The 16,803-nt window shown below is 54.1% G+C and overlaps 1 protein-coding gene across 3 annotated transcripts in view; it reads left to right on the top strand.

The window, feature by feature from the left end:
* The window catches only part of GALNT2 (polypeptide N-acetylgalactosaminyltransferase 2), a 193,696-nt gene that overhangs the window by 165,333 nt on the left and 11,560 nt on the right, over positions 1–16,803 (top strand). For all 3 annotated transcript variants that reach the window (XM_023240434.2, XM_045039959.1, XM_006937791.5), the window contains exons 9-14: positions 1,173–1,260; positions 1,862–1,965; positions 6,691–6,817; positions 11,900–11,992; positions 12,326–12,409; positions 14,893–15,019. In XM_023240434.2, coding sequence (XP_023096202.1) covers positions 1,173–1,260; positions 1,862–1,965; positions 6,691–6,817; positions 11,900–11,992; positions 12,326–12,409; positions 14,893–15,019 — 623 coding nt within the window. The remainder of the gene's footprint in view (positions 1–1,172; positions 1,261–1,861; positions 1,966–6,690; positions 6,818–11,899; positions 11,993–12,325; positions 12,410–14,892; positions 15,020–16,803) is intronic.

The raw sequence follows: 16,803 nt of genomic DNA, 5'->3' as shown, positions 1-16,803 counted from the left end.
GCCATCTGGTGTGCCGTGCTAGCCCAGGAGACCCCCGGCTCACGCCTCCCACCCTGCCCTGTTCAGGCTGCAGACGTGGGGGCTGGCGGGACAGCCAGACCTTGACCTCAGAGCACCCCGAAGAGAGATCCGAACCTAGGCCTTGCACGGTCCCTGCTGGCCCAGGCCCCATGGCACAGAGCTGAAGGACAGATGGCCCTGGAGTAATTAGGTTCAGCTGCCAGACCCTTGGAAACGCAGTATCGTGAGCCCCCTGTCACCAAGAAGTGGTCTCCTCGTGCATCTCTGGAGCATCAGCGGGTGGGGTGTGCGGGCACCCACGGCTCGGTGCGGGGTGCCTTTTGAGTAAGGGCGAGACATGGCAATACAAACATCAGAAACCACGGGCAGGTACCGGGCCTGCGCTCGGCTGTCCCAAGCAGCCTGTGGCTTCTAGAAGTGACTTGGGACGGCGGCCGTTATTTCTCAGAAATTGCAGCTTGCTGCCCGCTGCGCTGGCAGCCAAAGGAAGTATTTGGCATATTTTCGTCAAAAAGTGGTCCCTCTGGCCCCCCCCCCCCCCACAATACGGTTTGGTTGCAGCCAGGAGACGCTGAGAGGATCCCAGGTTGCAGGCCCAGGGACCCTGTCATCTTGTCCCCTCCCCTGGGTTCTTCTTTTGCCCCAGGACAGTGTTGGAGGCCCGGTGGCAGATTTGACTTTGTCCCTCTTTTTTCTCTCGCCTCCCTACAGCCCTCGGGTGTGCAGGGTGTCTCCACACGGACCCCCCTTCTCTCCCTGGGTCCGTTACCCTCAGGCATTTTCATCCTAGGAAAGCCTGACCCGCGTTTTCTGTTCAGAGGGAGCCTCTCCAGCATGCGCCTTCCCTGCCGGTCTCCCGCCCAGGTCCCCCGGGCGCCCTCTCCCTCCTGCTGCGGCCTTCGTGGTCACGCTCTTTTCTTGTTTGTTTGTGTTTTTTTTGTTTTTTTTGTTTTTTTTGTTTTTTTGTTTTTTTGTTTTTTTTTTGTTTTTTTGTTTGTTTGTTTGTTTGTTTGTTTTTGCTGTGTGTGGTTTCATTGAGTCCAGTCCAAACATCAAATACAAATGCGTCTAAGCCGTGAGGGACGGAGGTGCAGAAGCACAGTTCATACTTATCGGCGCCTTGTGTTTTGTGTCTTCTCTGTGGCCGGCAGGTTTTGACTGGAACTTGGTATTCAAATGGGATTACATGACGCCCGAGCAGAGAAGATCCCGCCAGGGGAACCCGGTCGCCCCCATAAAGTAAGTGCCGGGCATCCTTTGGGGTGCCCCTCACAGGTGAGACCCCAGGCCCCGTGTTTTCTAGACACTCAGTTAAGCTCTTCCTCTTCCTGCCAGCACTTGACATTGAGTTCTCAGGGCATCTACTGGGAAGGAAGTAGGGGCTCAGTTAACTGCCTCTCAGGCTGACCAGGAGACACAGAGGTGATGGGTCGCATCTAACATGAGGAACCAGCTCCAGGGTAAGGGCAGCTGATATTATTGGGTCGCTTGCAGAATCTCCTGAGAGCTTATAAGTATTGTTCTTTGTAATCTTCTAAGGAAACAGAGGCACGGAAAGGCCACCTGTCAGTGAGTGCCCCCGGCTTCAGTGGTCACTCTCTCGTAGGGGACCGGGTCTGGCCCCTTGCGCTGTGGGAGCGTCTGAGCAGGGCAGGTGGGAAGCATTTGAAGTCAGCAGCGGACAAACAGCGACAGCATCCTGAGCCCCGACTGGGGAACGGCTGTGGCTTCGTTTTTAAGCTCACCTTATAGACCTGACCTTGGCGGTAGAATGCAGGAGTGCTGTCCTTGACCTTTGACCTCTCCCTCTCTTCCCTTCCACCCTCTCTGCCTTTTTCAGAACCCCTATGATTGCTGGAGGGCTATTCGTGATGGACAAGCTCTATTTTGAAGAACTGGGGAAGTACGACATGATGATGGACGTGTGGGGAGGAGAGAACCTGGGTACGTGTGAGCCCGCATCTTGGCTCTCCAAGCCTGGTGAAGCCGTGGCCTTCCGCCCAGCAAGGGCGCCCGACTGAAAAGCGGAAGCTTGGAAGAGGCTGTTAGGCAAGAGCTTGTGGTATACAGGCGGCCAGTTGGCAACCAGCTATAAAGACGTTAGTCACCGTTCATCAGACCCCGTCCATCCCCGAATAAGTATCGATAACCTACCTTTCTCTCTTCAGGGTGTCTTGGGTTGGGCGTTAAAATCCGTCGCCCTAAGTTAGAATGAGGGATGCTAGAAGGCAGACACTGTCTTTGAAGGAAAATGCAAACTTTTCAATGTCGTGTGGACCCAAGGGTTTGGAAAGCGAGCTTAACAAACACGGGGAAGCACTTCAGGCTGTAGGATTTGCTTTCAGCCGTGTAGAGTGGAAAGTGAGTCCGGGCCAGCCTCGTGGGGTTGACCGTAGTCCTGGAAATCAGACGGCGTGAAGAGGCCTTGGCATTTAATCCCTCCTTGACTACTTTCTGAACGGTTCTCATTTAGTTTGATTTTTTTGTTTGTTTGTTTTTACTAACCCGTGCTAATCGTTTTTCCTCAGGTTTAGGGACAGTGAAATTTTATTTTATTTTTTAACGTTTATTTTGGAGAGACAGCGAGGACAGAGTTTGAGCAGGGGAGGGGCAGAGAGAGAGGGAGACACAGAATCTGAGGCAGGCTCCGGGCTCTGAGCTGTCAGCACAGAGCCCGACGCGGGGCTCGAACTCACAAACCGCGAGATCATGACCTGAGCCGAAGTCGGACGCTGAACCGACTGAGCCACCCAGGCGCCCAATTCTATACAATGAAATTTTATAGACTTTGGTCTGGGTTAGTACCTGCATCATACTTAACTGCATTGAATGAAAAGATTTCTTGTTTTGTTTGATTTTTGCTTGGTTGGTTTTGTTTTTTGTCGTTGTCGTCGTCGTTTTTTGCTGGGGGTCCTGAACTGATTCTCCTCAGCTATTGACGCTGTTTGGTACCATCCGCCCTTGGGTGGGCAAACCCTGGGAGAAAGCAGGGCAGGGACAAAGGAGAGGACAAATGATGTCACCGTCAGTTTTAGGAGTTTTTGCCCGTAACAGAAACTTTGACATTTTTTGTTAGTTAAGAAGAAAAAAGCTCGCCGCGCCTGTTTTATTTCTCTGACTTTATGATGTTAAAGTTAGTGATAGCATCTCCTCTGTGGAGATTTGTCTGCCTCGGTTTGATGTTGAAAGCTTCTTTGGGCTCAGTAACAACACTGGGACAAAGGACCATGAGTCAGACTCCTTTTGGTTGTTTTTTTAATGACACGGTGACAGGTAGGGAGGACTTGTATGAAAGTCGTTTGAGCACGAAAGGCTTCAGAAGAATGATTAACCTTCTGAAGAGAATTCCGCGTCACCCTCAGTCCCCAGACATCTCCTGATGGCTTCGTGGAAATCTGGCCAGCCGGGACCACCCAGTAGGACAGGGCATCACTTGGGTGACCGTGGTTTTCAAAAGGTGTGCTGTCAGCTGAAAGCATGGATTAGGCCGATGATGTGGCAGCCAGCCTTTGTGTCACAGAAGAGTGTCGATATAAATACCAAAGGGGACATTTCACCAGAGACCTGAGGGAGGGGAGGCCATTTTCTTAAATGCCCTGGAGTTTTTGTTGGTTTGGTTTTTGTATTTATGTAGCTGTGCCATGTGTGAGGTCCCGCGGAAGGGCTCGAGGGGCCTCGGTGGGGGTGGGGCCGGACAGGGAGGAAGGGGCTGGAACAGTCCCTGTGTGGGTGCCGTCTGGCATCGTCCCTTCCCTTGCCCGGCTCCATAAAGCCGCTCTCGAGGAGTCTCCCACTGGCTCTGGAGGGTGAACAGGCGTAGGGCTTCAGCAAGAGAAGTCCCCAATCTGAGTCTGCTTGACACCTCTCTGACTTCTTTTCTGAGCGCCGGGTGGGTGTGGACGTGTGTCGGGAGAGGTGGGGTGCTCCGAGTGACACCCAAGGCCACCTCGAGGTGCACCCCCCCCCAAACCACTGCACCTTCCGCTTTTCCTAGCTGGCAACATAAGTCTAACGTAAGCAATGAAAAAGAAAGACGGAGAACCTGGTCCCCGGCCCCCGTGAGACGTAGGCGTTAGGCTCCTTGGACACGTGATTTGTCCTCTGTGCCGTGTCCCCACAGCATTAGCCAGATGCTGACTGCTTCCGGTGCATCATCTCATTTTGTGCTTGCTTTCTTTTCTTTTCGGTTGAGGTGTAGTTAGGCAGGCGCCACGGTTTCGTTAGTTTCGGGTGCGCAACCTAGAGATTTTCGCCAGCGCTGTGCGTCTCGTTTCATGCTTTCTTGAAGGACCAAGGTCCTGCCCGAGACCTCACGGCCGGTTGTTAGCAGAGCCGAGAAGCAAACAAGTGGCCTGATCCAAAAGCCACCAAGCTATCCTGCGTAATCGTTCCCAAGTTGTAGCGTCCCCGAGTTCAAGTGCAATCAGAGTTGAGCGTAATCGTACTTCTGTGTGGCCTTCCAAATCTCCCGCCAGGTCTCTGAATGGATCCCTTCCTGGTTTAACACACGCCCTCCACGGAAGCCACGGGGCCTTCCTAGCCCCCAGATGGAATGTTCCAGTTAGGCAAGCGTATATTTAAATTTTTATTCTCCTGAAACGCAGAGAACTTCTTATTCAAAGCTTTGTTGGGCACGGAGAAAGTCAGAAACCCGTCACGGCAGAGACTTGGGTCGGTCACGACCCTGCATTTTTCAAGGCTGCGAGGGAATTGGTTATGAGAGGCCCACGGCAGCTGCACGGATCACTCCTCTCGAGCCAACGAGGGGTTTCCTACTTGAGTTTGCTAGATCCAGTGCTAGGAACTCCTGTCGTGCCCGAGGGGGTGTTACGTGCCTTCAGCGGTGCAGTCTGGGCGCCTGCTGCCACAGACAGGGCTCTGCCTGGAGGATTTATCCAGCAGCTCGCTTGTGGTGTGCCCTAATCCCACCTTCTTTCTGACCCTTTTATACTTCCAGCAGCGACTGCTAATTCTGTGCATTCTGTCTCGCTTCCTCACCGTGTTCTTACGGGTGTGAAATGATGTCGAGGAAGTGCCCTTTTTATACAAACCATGAAGACTGTTGCGGTCACTGAGATGGTTGGTGAGGAGGACAGGTGCCTGGTCAGAGGGTGCCAGGCTGTTCCAGAAGCCAGCCACGCGCCGAGCTTTTCCCCAGTACAGACGCTCAGGGCAGTGTGTATGTTGAAGTTGGCCTGAGCATCTCATTACTCCTGCAGGTAGATTCTGTGTCGAAGCAGGTGAACCATTGGTTACTGACCAGTGAAGTCCATGGCCAGCTCTTGAGGGTTCTGTGTTACTCGGGCATCTTTGGTCATTACCACAGTCCAAAGGCACCTGTGAACTTTCCAGGTGACTTGCAGCCTGCTAATAATGCACGGTTCTGGATAAACGTAAATTTTGGAATTTAAGGGGAGGGTCGTTTTCTCCTGAAGAGAGAAAGTCCAGCTGCTTACTCGTGGTCAGTGCCCTGAAAATAAGTTGTCGAGGAAGTTGGCCTATACGGTGGCCGGTTATATCTGACATCGAAGCTCCATTGTGGGTGTTTCATGCTTTTTTTTTTATTTTTTTTTAAAAAAAAATTTTTTTTAACGTTTTATTTATTTTTGAGACAGAGAGAGAGAGCATGAACGGGGGAGGGGCAGAGAGAGAGGGAGACACAGAATCAGAAGCAGGCTCCAGGCTCTGAGCCATCAGCCCAGAGCCTGACGCGGGGCTCGAACTCACGGACCGCGAGATCGTGACCTGAGCCGAAGTCGGACGCCCAACCAACTGAGCCACCTAGGCGCCCCGTGTTTCATGCTTTTTAATTCATGGATGTTTATACACCTTCCTGGTGCCTTTTCTAAGGGTGTCGATAAAAAGCAAGTGCGAATGTATTAGCCCCTGATCACGAACCCGCTGGTGAAGAATTCAGGGCAAGCATTTCATCAGTTAATACCTGTGATGCCGCACGGATACGTGAGGTCTTGTGCCTGGAGTCCCTCCATGTTCAAAATAGACCAGAGAATCGCACTTGTCTGCAGGTGTCTCGTCTGAATCTGAAAAACGTTTCTGCATGCTCTTTTGTTGGTTTTTTGTTTTGTTTTGTTTTTAATTTGGAACCGAATTCTTGAATGCAAACATGGGATTTGGTAACACAGATCTAGCTGACTCCATAATTTGGATCTGTGCTCAAATCTAAGCTAGTAAATGTCCCAGGGTAGGGAGTTTGTTTGACATTCTTCTTTTTGTCTACACCACCTCCCATTTCTGTAAAAAAACACCGCTGTGGAGACACCCTCTTGGTGAACCGCAGTACGAACTTTCGTTCCGTCTTTTTTTTTTCTCTTCAACTTTATTGAGGTGCTGTTGACGATTTAATGTTGTGTATATTTAAGGCACGCAACTTGTATTCGCTACAGTCAGGCTGATCTGCCTGCACATACTTTCTTGATTGTGCTGTGGAGCCAGGAGATACTGGGTGTGTCCAATGTCCCCACCGTAGAATGTTCAGGACCAGGTTCTGGAAGGAGGCAGGCTCCCTGTTCACATCTCCTTCAGGAGACGAGGGCACGAGAGCCCTTTGATGGGATACTGGCGGGTGGATGTCTGTACCCTGTCTGGGGTGGCTGCTGCTCAGAACAGTCCAGGGCTCCGTCAGTCACCCTGTCTCATTCATCGCCTCAGAGATCTCGTTCCGCGTGTGGCAGTGCGGCGGCAGCCTGGAGATCGTCCCCTGCAGCCGCGTAGGACACGTGTTCCGGAAGCAGCACCCCTACACCTTCCCGGGTGGCAGCGGCACCGTCTTCGCCCGGTGAGTGGCTATGAGGGGCTGGGCGGGGACAGGAACACCGGTGGCCACCACCACCCAGACGGGACTTAACCTCGGGCTGTATGGAAGCAGGTGTCCTTCCCTGGGGTGCCACTCAGCAAGGACGGAGACCGACTGTGCCCACAGCAGCACGGGTGCCACTCACTCTGCTGAGTGACAAGTGGCATGGTGTTTAATCCCGTTTCTAGGACGGTGTCAGAAGGACACAGCTACGGTGACAGGGAGCAGACAGGGGTGGGGCGGAGGCGTGAGTACAGAGGGGCAGCCTGAGGGGTATCCGGGGTGACCGTGCCTTCCTGAATCCTGATGTGGTAGTAATGACACCAGTCTGTACACGTGTGAAAGCTCAGACAACTGGACACCCCCCCCACCCCCCCGCCCCCGCCGGCAGAATGTGTGAGAAAACGTTATTGTGAACAAGAGGAACTTGATATGTTACCACTCAGGGCACCGTATGTGAACAACACGAAAGTCAGGCCATACTAAATTCACGCCAAAAAGACGCGGCGTACGGAAATGATTTATGGTAGATAACAGAAATATCTTCGCAAACGTGAAGATACCAGATCAAGAGTTTTCTGAAGAAGACAGGCCAATTACCCATCGTGGGCCTACGGGTGTCTTCTGGGGAATTCTTCCAGATGCTAAAGATAAAACGGCACGCAGGCCCGTGGCCAGCGTGGCCCCAGGGAGCTGGGAGCGGTCAGTCCCACATCTGAATAGCTAAGACGGCAGCCACTGATAAATGCTTCGAGAAGGATCAGAGAAGGATCACCGGTGGTCACATGGTTGAGCGGGAGCGGACTGGACACGGAGGGACCCTCTGGGCTCCTAGGGGACGGCGCTCCCTGCAGGACGAGCAGGTCCTCGGCGCTAAGATCGGTGTCTGCCACCAGGTGGGCCCGGAGCCTAGGGAATAAGGGGACAGTAGACAGGGTGGGAGAGCTCGACCAGCCCCAGCCAAGCACCCTGTAGGTGGGGGGAAACTCGGGATGATATTTGGATGCCGGAGGGGGGGGGAGTTACCGTAGGCACCTGACTTTTGAGCAGGTATCTGACTTCTCTGTTTTAAGCTTTAGCGAGGTGTTCATGGCCTCTGGGCAGAGGGTGGCGAGGAGGTGACATCAGGAGGAACCGATGGCAGGGGCGAGGGCCCAGGCAGAGAGAAGGTGGTGCGGACGGGGCTGTGGCTGTGACAGCGGAGCCCCGACAGGCAGCGATTACGGTGGCCTGGCTGTGGCCGGAGACCGGCAGCCGGGAATTATGAGCGAGCCCCACGCCTGCGGTCAGCTTTGCCAACCCAGTGCCCCCGCCGAACCCGGAGAGCTGGAGAGAGAGTAGAAGTGAGCCCGGGAGAACAAACAGCCTCTCTCTGGTCCACTGTTTTACAGCTTAGATTCCAAGTGCAGGTTGCACACCACACACGTTATTATTAACCGGAAGTGAAAATTATTTCAGCAGAAGTGAAAATGTCAGCACGGAGGGTCTGAGTTCTGGGAGCCTCCAGCGAGGCCAAGTATCAAATAAAACTTCCGGCCAAATTACCCTCTTTGAACAGTACGTCCTTTCCCGAATGCCGTCTGACGTCATTTCTGCTCTTTACCAGAAACGGAAGTATTTCTTCTACAGCGAGCTCCACGAAATAAACAGTGAGGGGTTTGTTCTTTCCTGGGGACAACATGAGATTCCTCCCAAAAGCCTCTCGTGTGGACGTATTAAAGCCCTTGGTCGCTACCAGAACAAAGTATTTGTTAACATACACAGAACATTGCTTTACGCAGTGTTGTTTTTAAGTTGTTTAGAAGGGAAACTTCTTCGCCGTAACTTATGGCCCCTGAGAAGTCTGCGCACCAGAGGCCCGGACAAAAGACTGACCCAGGCCCCCAGAGATCTGCTGGCCTTCGGCGCATCTCCGCGGCCCTCTGCCTCAGCTGACTCATCTAAAAGATAAGGGGGCCGAATTAGATGGTTTCTGAGGTCCCTTTCCAGTTCCGCGTTCTCTCTGGTTTCCTCTGATATGCGGCATCAAGTGTGTAAGTATTTCACCATTAACAATTGGGACTTCACGACGAGAGCTAACACGTATGTGGCGATTGGTGTGCGTCGGGCTGTTTCTCAGTACTTTACCAACATTAGCTTACGTCATTCTCCTAAAACCTTATGAACGAAGTACTCTGATTGGTCCCCGCTTCAGGGATAAGGGAAGCTGAGGTGGCGGAAGCGTCATCCCTCCGGCCAAGGTCACGCAACCGGAAAGCACTTGAGCCAGGTTGCCACTCGGGGAGCTGGGCTCCGGACTCCACGGCATTACCACATACCGATCTTTTTATCTAGATGCTAAAAGAGGTGATAGAACAACACGCAGAGGATGATCTCATTTATGTAGGTTAGTTTGTCAGCGAGTGAGTGAGGAATGAATGAATGAATGAATGAATGAATGAGTGAATGAGTGGAGCAAGCAGCCCCAGTGGGATCCTGCCTTGTTTTACCCCTCCCGTGTGCACATGTGGCACTTTAGAAAGGGTAAGGCTGTGACCCACCTGCAAATCCTTGCTTCGTGGCTCTGGTTGTGGCAGCCACATCCCTCAAGACCAGTTGAGAGTGGGCCAGTTGGGCGACGTCGCGACGTGTCCAGTTTGCTTCCTGCAGGCCCCTCAAGAGACTGTAGGGTGTTGTGTGCGTGCTGGAGTGTATGTGTGAATTAGAATTTACCCGGAGGCCAGAGATGGCCCCAGTCAGAAGAGCAGCCTGGCGGTGGGGCACATCCCTTAGAGAGGGGTATTGGGTTTTAGGTTTCGAGTTAATGGCGAGACTTCACCAATGCGATTGAAATGAAATACAGGAAACCCAGCGGTGTAAACTTACTTTCTTACCAGACTGTTTTCTGTTATTCCCACCGTGCAGTAGAACTGGCCCGTGTGACTCACACCTTCTTTTGCTGCCTGCTTTCTGAGAGAGCTACCCTGTCTGCGCTGAGCGTAGGGGTGGGCAGAGAGGAAGCAAAGGCAAGGAAAACCTGGATAAATCAAAGTGGACCCTTCTGGGTGCCGCTGTATCCATAGCTCCAAGAAGACTGGCGTATAGTAGGTACTGAATAAATATTTGAATGAATGAATGGAAACTGGGGCGGAGTAAGCACGTGAAGCTTATTGGTTGAGTCTTACCTATGGATCTTTCTCTATTCAGCAGACAGAAGGATGTTGCTTTGCGTTTAGGGATTGCAAAATGGGTTAATGACTTAGGTGATTCAAAACCACTGTGTGATTGGAATTCAGAAAACCTTGGAAGCGTTCGGGGCTGAAAGGGACCTAGGAGATGCTTGAATCTAACTGTTTCATCCAACTGATGAGCAATCCCGGTCCCAGAGGACTGACGTCACACAGCCTGTTGGAGATTGGGTGTTAAGTTGAGGCATGGGCCACTTAGTAAGACTCCGAATCCCAGTAAGCATATTTAATGGCTCTTCTGAGAAATAATACTTACGATCCCGCATCCCGGACACTTCAGATCTTTAAATGCTCGTTGTTGGACGTCTTTCTTACAGAGCGAAAATAAACAATATCGCCAATTTCATTCACAAAGATGCTAGTCTTCTAATGTGGTAGGTCCATCTCTCCAGCCCCCTCCCCTCCCCCTCCCTTCCCTGCACGCACGTATCTATCGCGCCCTGTTCCCTAGCCTGTTTTCTCTCCACCCAACAGCCAGTCAAGGGCGTCATTCCACGGCAGCATGTAAGACGCACACCAGTATTTTCAGTGGCTGCAGAGAAGTCCATTTATTTGATCACTTCCCTGTCGATGGTCGTATGGTTTCTAATTTTCTTCGCCATTATAAACAATGCTGAAGTGAGCGTATTTTCACATTTCCTTCCTAGTCAATAAATTTCCACGAGGTAGGTTGTAGAAGCGGGAACTTGCCAGGTCAGAGGACAGCCATGTTATTTCGTATTGTCTTGTCTGTCTAGTAGATGGCATTTGGAACAGTTCATCTTCTATCTGAGGAAGAGAAAAAGGGGCTCTGCATCACTTTAGGGGAAAGATGTATGCCCCGCATAGAAATTATCTTCATAATTGTAGCTCACATCATTTGAAAGCCTCCCTGCTTAAAAAGAGACCTTTTTGGTAGAGAAAAGGAATTCCTTTCAAAGGTGAACGCGGCCTCCCTAATAATTTATTGTGGAAGAACGTAATGTGTTCTGTACGGATTCTTAAGGAGGGGTGAGTCTACTTTGGTACCGAGTCCAGGACTTGGGAGCAGAGAGGCCCCCTGTATGAATGCTGCTCTATACCTGCTTTGCAAAGAATGCCGGCAGGGTCAGATGTGGACGTCCGTGCGCGTGAATCCTTTAACGCAGGCCGTGTGTGCAAAAGTAGCTTGTTCCAGCGGCCTTATTGATCATGCATCATGGTTTTGAGACCGAAGCATGTGGTTTTCCTGCCTTCTAGAAAAGTACAGGGTAGCTAATTAGAGCCCCACGTGTGGGGCGTAAAGCTGCTGTCCCCTTCACGTGACGACTCCTTGTCCAAACAGGACACTCTGTCAGCTCAGGTCTGCAGGCAAATAAAAGTCTTTTTTAATAGGAATTCTTATCTATTTTTAACTTTTGCCCGGGGCCGTCTGGTAGGGTGAGAGCCGTGATGAGAAGGGCCGTGGAGGCCGAGGGGTTCTCGGCTGTCCTCCCTGGTGCTTCCTTCCGCCCACACATTCGCACGGGTTGTTGCCGTGACGCTTTGTCCTTCCCGATGGTACAGCCCCAGTCTCTTCTTCCCAGTCCCTGCCTGTGCTGCATTTCTGACTCTGACTTTTGCTCTTTGACAATCCGTTTTCGCACAACCCGAGAAAGCGAGCTCTGTTTGTTCAGTAAGCACCCGCTGAATGCCAGCTACCCGCAGACACGGGCCTGGGTGCTGAGCGGGGACAGCCCGCTCTCTATGCCGCTGCCCAAGCTGCCGGCCGGCGTCGGAGGACCTTCCTGAGTGGCACTCCGAGCGGACGAGTGCACACAGCGTGACGCTGATGGAAAGGAAGCAGATCACAGCTCAAGGAGATTTGTTTTGTTTCTAGTAACACCCGCCGGGCAGCAGAGGTCTGGATGGACGAATACAAAAACTTCTATTACGCAGCAGTGCCTTCTGCCAGAAACGTCCCTTATGGAAAGTAAGTGTAACTTGCACCCTCTCGTGCTGCTTTGCTCGGGGTCCTTGGGGGTGGGGGGAGCCCCGTGGTCAGCCCACACCCCAAGAACCACACCGCCTCCAGAGTCGAGAACAGGCGCCCGGGGGTCGAAGCAGGGGCCTCTGCTCAGGACCGGGCGAGGGCCTCTGGCAGGTGGGATGCGGGAGGTGCCCGGGGTCATGGGGACAGGAGTGTGCGGGGTCCAAGGTCCACTGCCGCCTCAGTGCCGTTCTCAGGAGCAGATTTCCAGATTTGATGGAGGGAGCCGGTCAGTTCTTCAGATTGGTAAAGGAATCTTGTTTGCCTCTTCTCCAGTATTCAGAGCCGACTGGAGCTTAGGAAGAAGCTTAGCTGCAAGCCTTTCAAATGGTACCTCGAAAACGTCTACCCAGAGTTAAGGTAACCCCCCCGGGGGGACCTGCGGGGGGGGGGGTCTCACTTCGCCAGGGCTTAGGAGCAGCAAGTATCGGAGAGGCGGCGAGGCCTCGGAAGGTGAGGAAGTGAAGATTGCACCTCGGACAGGAGGCCAGGAGCTGGACCCCCCCCCACCGTGAGAGCTGCGTGTCCTTCCCTCCAAGCTGTCGCCAAGCGGCCCTGAGAATGTGCTCCCTGAATGGCGGCCTCCTGCCGCGTGTTCCCTTGCCCTTCTCCAGAGAGGTGGAGACAGTCCCAGGTGTCCCCTCATCTAACTCCTTCCCCGTTGGCAAGGGGGGAAGGGGCTAAGCGGCCGAGGACTGTGCTCTAACCGGCCGTGTAAGCGGCCCGAGGAGCAGCGCCCGGCCCCCCGCCCCCCAGGTGTGTGCGCTGTGCCCACCCTGCCCGGCTGCCTCCGTCCAGCCTCCCAGTTCTGGCGCCCCGGGCCTCCCCGTCCTCGCGTGTCTCCCCCCAGTTGGCGAGAGTCGGGAGCTGAGACCCAGCACCGACCCGGGCGCAGATCCAAGAATACCTCCGCTCTGCCGCTTGCCATTTGGCCCCTGCTGCCCGGGCACCACCGCCCCCTCCTGTGCAAACCCCGATGGTGGCACCCAGCAGGGGCGTGGGGACCGGGACCCCGCCCACGGCGCCTCCCTCCTCCAGGCTGGTCTCTACCCCACGTAAAATAGGAGTCATGATGCCGGCCCCCTGCTTCCCTCCAGGAGAGCTCATCAGAAGCACTCTTCCGCGCCTTCTGTCCACACCCGGCATCTCGTTGTAAATTAATGTGAGCCCCGCATCCCGAGGGAGCACTCATACCCTCATCGGCGGGCGCGCGGGCCTCCGGCCTTCGGGATCCATCTCCACTTCATCTTCGTAAAGGGGTTGCCAGACAGCTCTTGGCTTTAATGCAGCACATCCCTTATTCTGAATATGCCCAGAGCGTTTCACCGCGAGTCCCGTGTCTCCCAGCCCGGGGACCGGGAACGCGACAGCCCCCACCGTGATCTTTTGCACTAACGGCTCCTCCAGAGCCCTTGTCACAAAGACGCGTTGGAGGGTTAGATGATGCGGCTGGGCCTCATCGCGGCTACTCGCACACATCGCCCCCTGGAACCGTTGCCTTGGCTTTTAAAGCAATGTACGACGTCCTGCCCCCCTCCCCTCGCCCACCCCCAGCCGGAAGAGCGGGCACAGCGGGACGGTGTCCTCCCTCCGGCCCCCTCTGTGAAGGATGGCTTTCGCTGGGGATTGGGAACAGTGTCAGTCACCAGCGGGAGCCCCCCGGTCGTCGTCTCTCTCTCTCTCTCAGCTCATGCGGGGCCTCCCAGCAGCAGATCGTAGCCCCCCAATGGCGCCCACCTCGTATTTGCTGGCCTGGGTCTTGGTGGGTAATGATGCCAGGCAAGAGCAACATCAAATGCGGTTTCACCCCGAGGTGACACTGGACCGTGTCCGAAGCATCGCGCACTGTCCCGGCAGGTGACTCCGCTGCCCCCGACCCCGCCCTGCGCCAGGCAAGGGAGACACCAACTTCGTACTTGTGTTGTGGCCGTGGTAATCACTGCCACTTACCGAGTGCTTCCCAAGAGCCCGGCTTACGAGGCAGTATTTTTACATGATAACTTGCAGCTGGCCTGTTCCTCGGGTGCCGTGCGGAAGAGGGGGGTGAGGTGTGGAGAGAGCGGGAGGTCTGAGAGACGACGCAGCTGGTGCAGGGCCCAGGCCGGGTGCAGATGCAGGTCGAATCCCAAGGCGCATCATGCCCCCCACCCCGCTCCGCCATGCCCTGGGTCTGTTTGTGGCAAGGCCGCCCGACAAAGCCACTCAGGTTCTCCCCTCTGCCGGGTGAAGGTCAGATCCTAAGTTTTCTGGGAAGTTCAAGTGGCACGTGACCACGCACACTGCTTTTCTTTTACTGTTTTTTTTTTTTAAATACATATCTTTTTTTTTTTAATTTTTTTTTAATGTTTATTTTTGAGAGCACGAGGCGGGGGAGGGGCAGAGAGAGGGGGACAGAGGCTCCGAAGCAGGCTCTGGGCCCACAGCAACGAGCCCAGGGTGGGGCTCTAACTCACGAACTTGCGAGACCGTCAGCTGAGCCGAAGTCCGACACTCAACCCACGGAGCCACCCAGGCGCCCCTCATTCATTGCTTTCCTAAAGAACTCCCAACGGACCAACACCGAAGAATACAGGAGCTTTTCCTTTCCAGAAGCGTTTCCCTGACGTGGAATACAAAGACTCGTCCTCCAGCGTGATCTTCAGTCGGGCTTAGAAATCCAGGACGTGGGCGAAACGCTGCCTGGCTGAGACTGCCCGCCAGTGGGGGAGGGGCACGGGGCCTAGTGGAGGCCTTCCTCGCGTGGTTCCTGCTGCCTGAGATAAAGTCACCAAGCAGAGGAAGTGGATGGCAGGAGCTGGGGGCTCCCGCGGAATTAAGCAGACGATTCTCCCGTTGCTTTCCAGGGTTCCCGACCACCAGGATATAGCTTTTGGGGCCTTGCAGCAGGGAACCAACTGCCTGGACACTTTGGGACATTTTGCTGACGGTGTCGTCGGAGTTTACGAGTGCCACAATGCAGGGGGAAACCAGGTATGTGCGTGGGGGGGTGGACTTTAGCTCCCGGAGACCCGGAGACAACGGGGAAGGGGCCCTGACGTTACAAGTCCTAGCTGCTGCCTTTCTCCTGTGACCCAAGTGGTCCGTGAGGTAGCACCCAGTTCCTGCCGGTCACCCGCTAGCAGACGGCCACCAGATCAGGCGGGGTGTCCCGGATCAGAGGCGTGGAGCCTGTCAGCAGCCTTGGGCCAGTCTTAATCTCCTCCTCCTCCTCCTCCTCTTCCTGCTGCCTCCGTCCTCCCTGTGATGTGTGCTCATCCCCAGAGTACCTGTTCTGTGTCCCCATCTGTGTCCAGTCTCCGAATGTGCTTGTCAACACCTACCTATGCCCCAGTTAAATGGGTACTTAACCACAGTCCCTGTGGCGGCCGCCGGAATCATTCCTGGTCCCCCTGCCTGTTAGACAGCAACGGCTTAGATAGAAAAATTAATAATTACTAGCTTCGGTCTGACACACACACACACGCAACTTTTCCAGGAAGCATAAAACCCCACCACCTTCTATCCTCCCTGAAAATGAGACCAAGAAGGCTTGATGGGCCTAACCGTGGCCTACGTGTTCCAGAAGACAATGGTCTAGGAAGCCATTTTGTAATGAGATAATTGGGAAACCATGGGCTTTGTACGCAAAAAAGGTTGGGCAATGCTAAGTACTCTTACCTCCTTGAAAATATGCCAAGCTCTCAGGGGGCCTGCAGTTTAAATGGGGTGAGGCGGGGGTCGGGAGGCCGTTTAACTGGGTGTATACAGGTTTATTGATCCCAGAGCCTTCTTTAAAAAGGATTTTTTTTTTTTAATATATGAAGTTTATTGTCAAATTGGTTTCCGTACAACACCCAGTGCTCATCCCAAAAGGTGCCCTCCTCAGTACCCATCACCCACCCTCCCCTCCCTCCCACCCCCCTAAAAAGGATTATTATTTTTTTTTTTAATTTTTTTTTCAACGTTTATTTATTTTTGGGACAGAGAGAGACAGAGCATGAACGGGGGAGGGGCAGAGAGAGAGGGAGACACAGAATCGGAAACAGGCTCCAGGCTCCGAGCCATCAGCCCAGAGCCCGACGCGGGGCTCGAACTCACGGACCGCGAGATCGTGACCTGGCTGAAGTCGGACGCCTAACCGACTGTGCCACCCAGGCGCCCCAAAAGGATTATTTTTAAAAGAGGGCCCCTCCTCCCATGTACAGCTGGTGGCTCCAGACCCCACCCCCAGGGAGTATCTAGGCAGACTGCGATCCCCAAATGCTCCCTTCACTTGGTGATGGCATCTTAGCAAATGCTTGGAATGGTCCGGACACCCTAAATCAGACAAGGGGCGGGGAGCCAGCTTCAGGCGGCAGCCAGGGCCGGCCCAGCACCTGCGTGCCGCCCCCACCGCCCCCCGCCTGGGCTCCCAGGGTCTCCCCTCTGTCCCCAGAGCCTCTGTCCTCTGGACAGGCCGTGAGCTTTGCGTGAGCGCCCGGCCAGCCTCTGGGTGCAGCCGGATTTACGGATTTCAAGTATTTCAGCCTGTGATATGTGGGTCCCCGTTTGTACTCTTTCCCAGGCCCCCCAAATGTGAGGGGTCAGCTGGAAGGAGGACCCGTAAAGAGGGAAGGAAGGAGAGGAGGAGGAAGGACACAAGTCGGGCGGTTTGTTGGTTGGGGACAGGAGGTGGGAGGGGGGGCGGGGAGGCACTGTTCCTGCCTTTCAGTCCGAGGCAGTGAAATTAAATGTGATCCCACCTCCTGCTGGGGATCGCACGGCCCCCGTGACAT

This window comes from Felis catus, chromosome D2 (assembly GCF_018350175.1).
Source record: "Felis catus isolate Fca126 chromosome D2, F.catus_Fca126_mat1.0, whole genome shotgun sequence".
NCBI classification, from domain to species: Eukaryota; Metazoa; Chordata; class Mammalia; order Carnivora; family Felidae; genus Felis; species Felis catus.
Note: the sequence above shows the minus strand (reverse complement) of the source record. Positions and strands in the feature narration are given on the sequence as shown.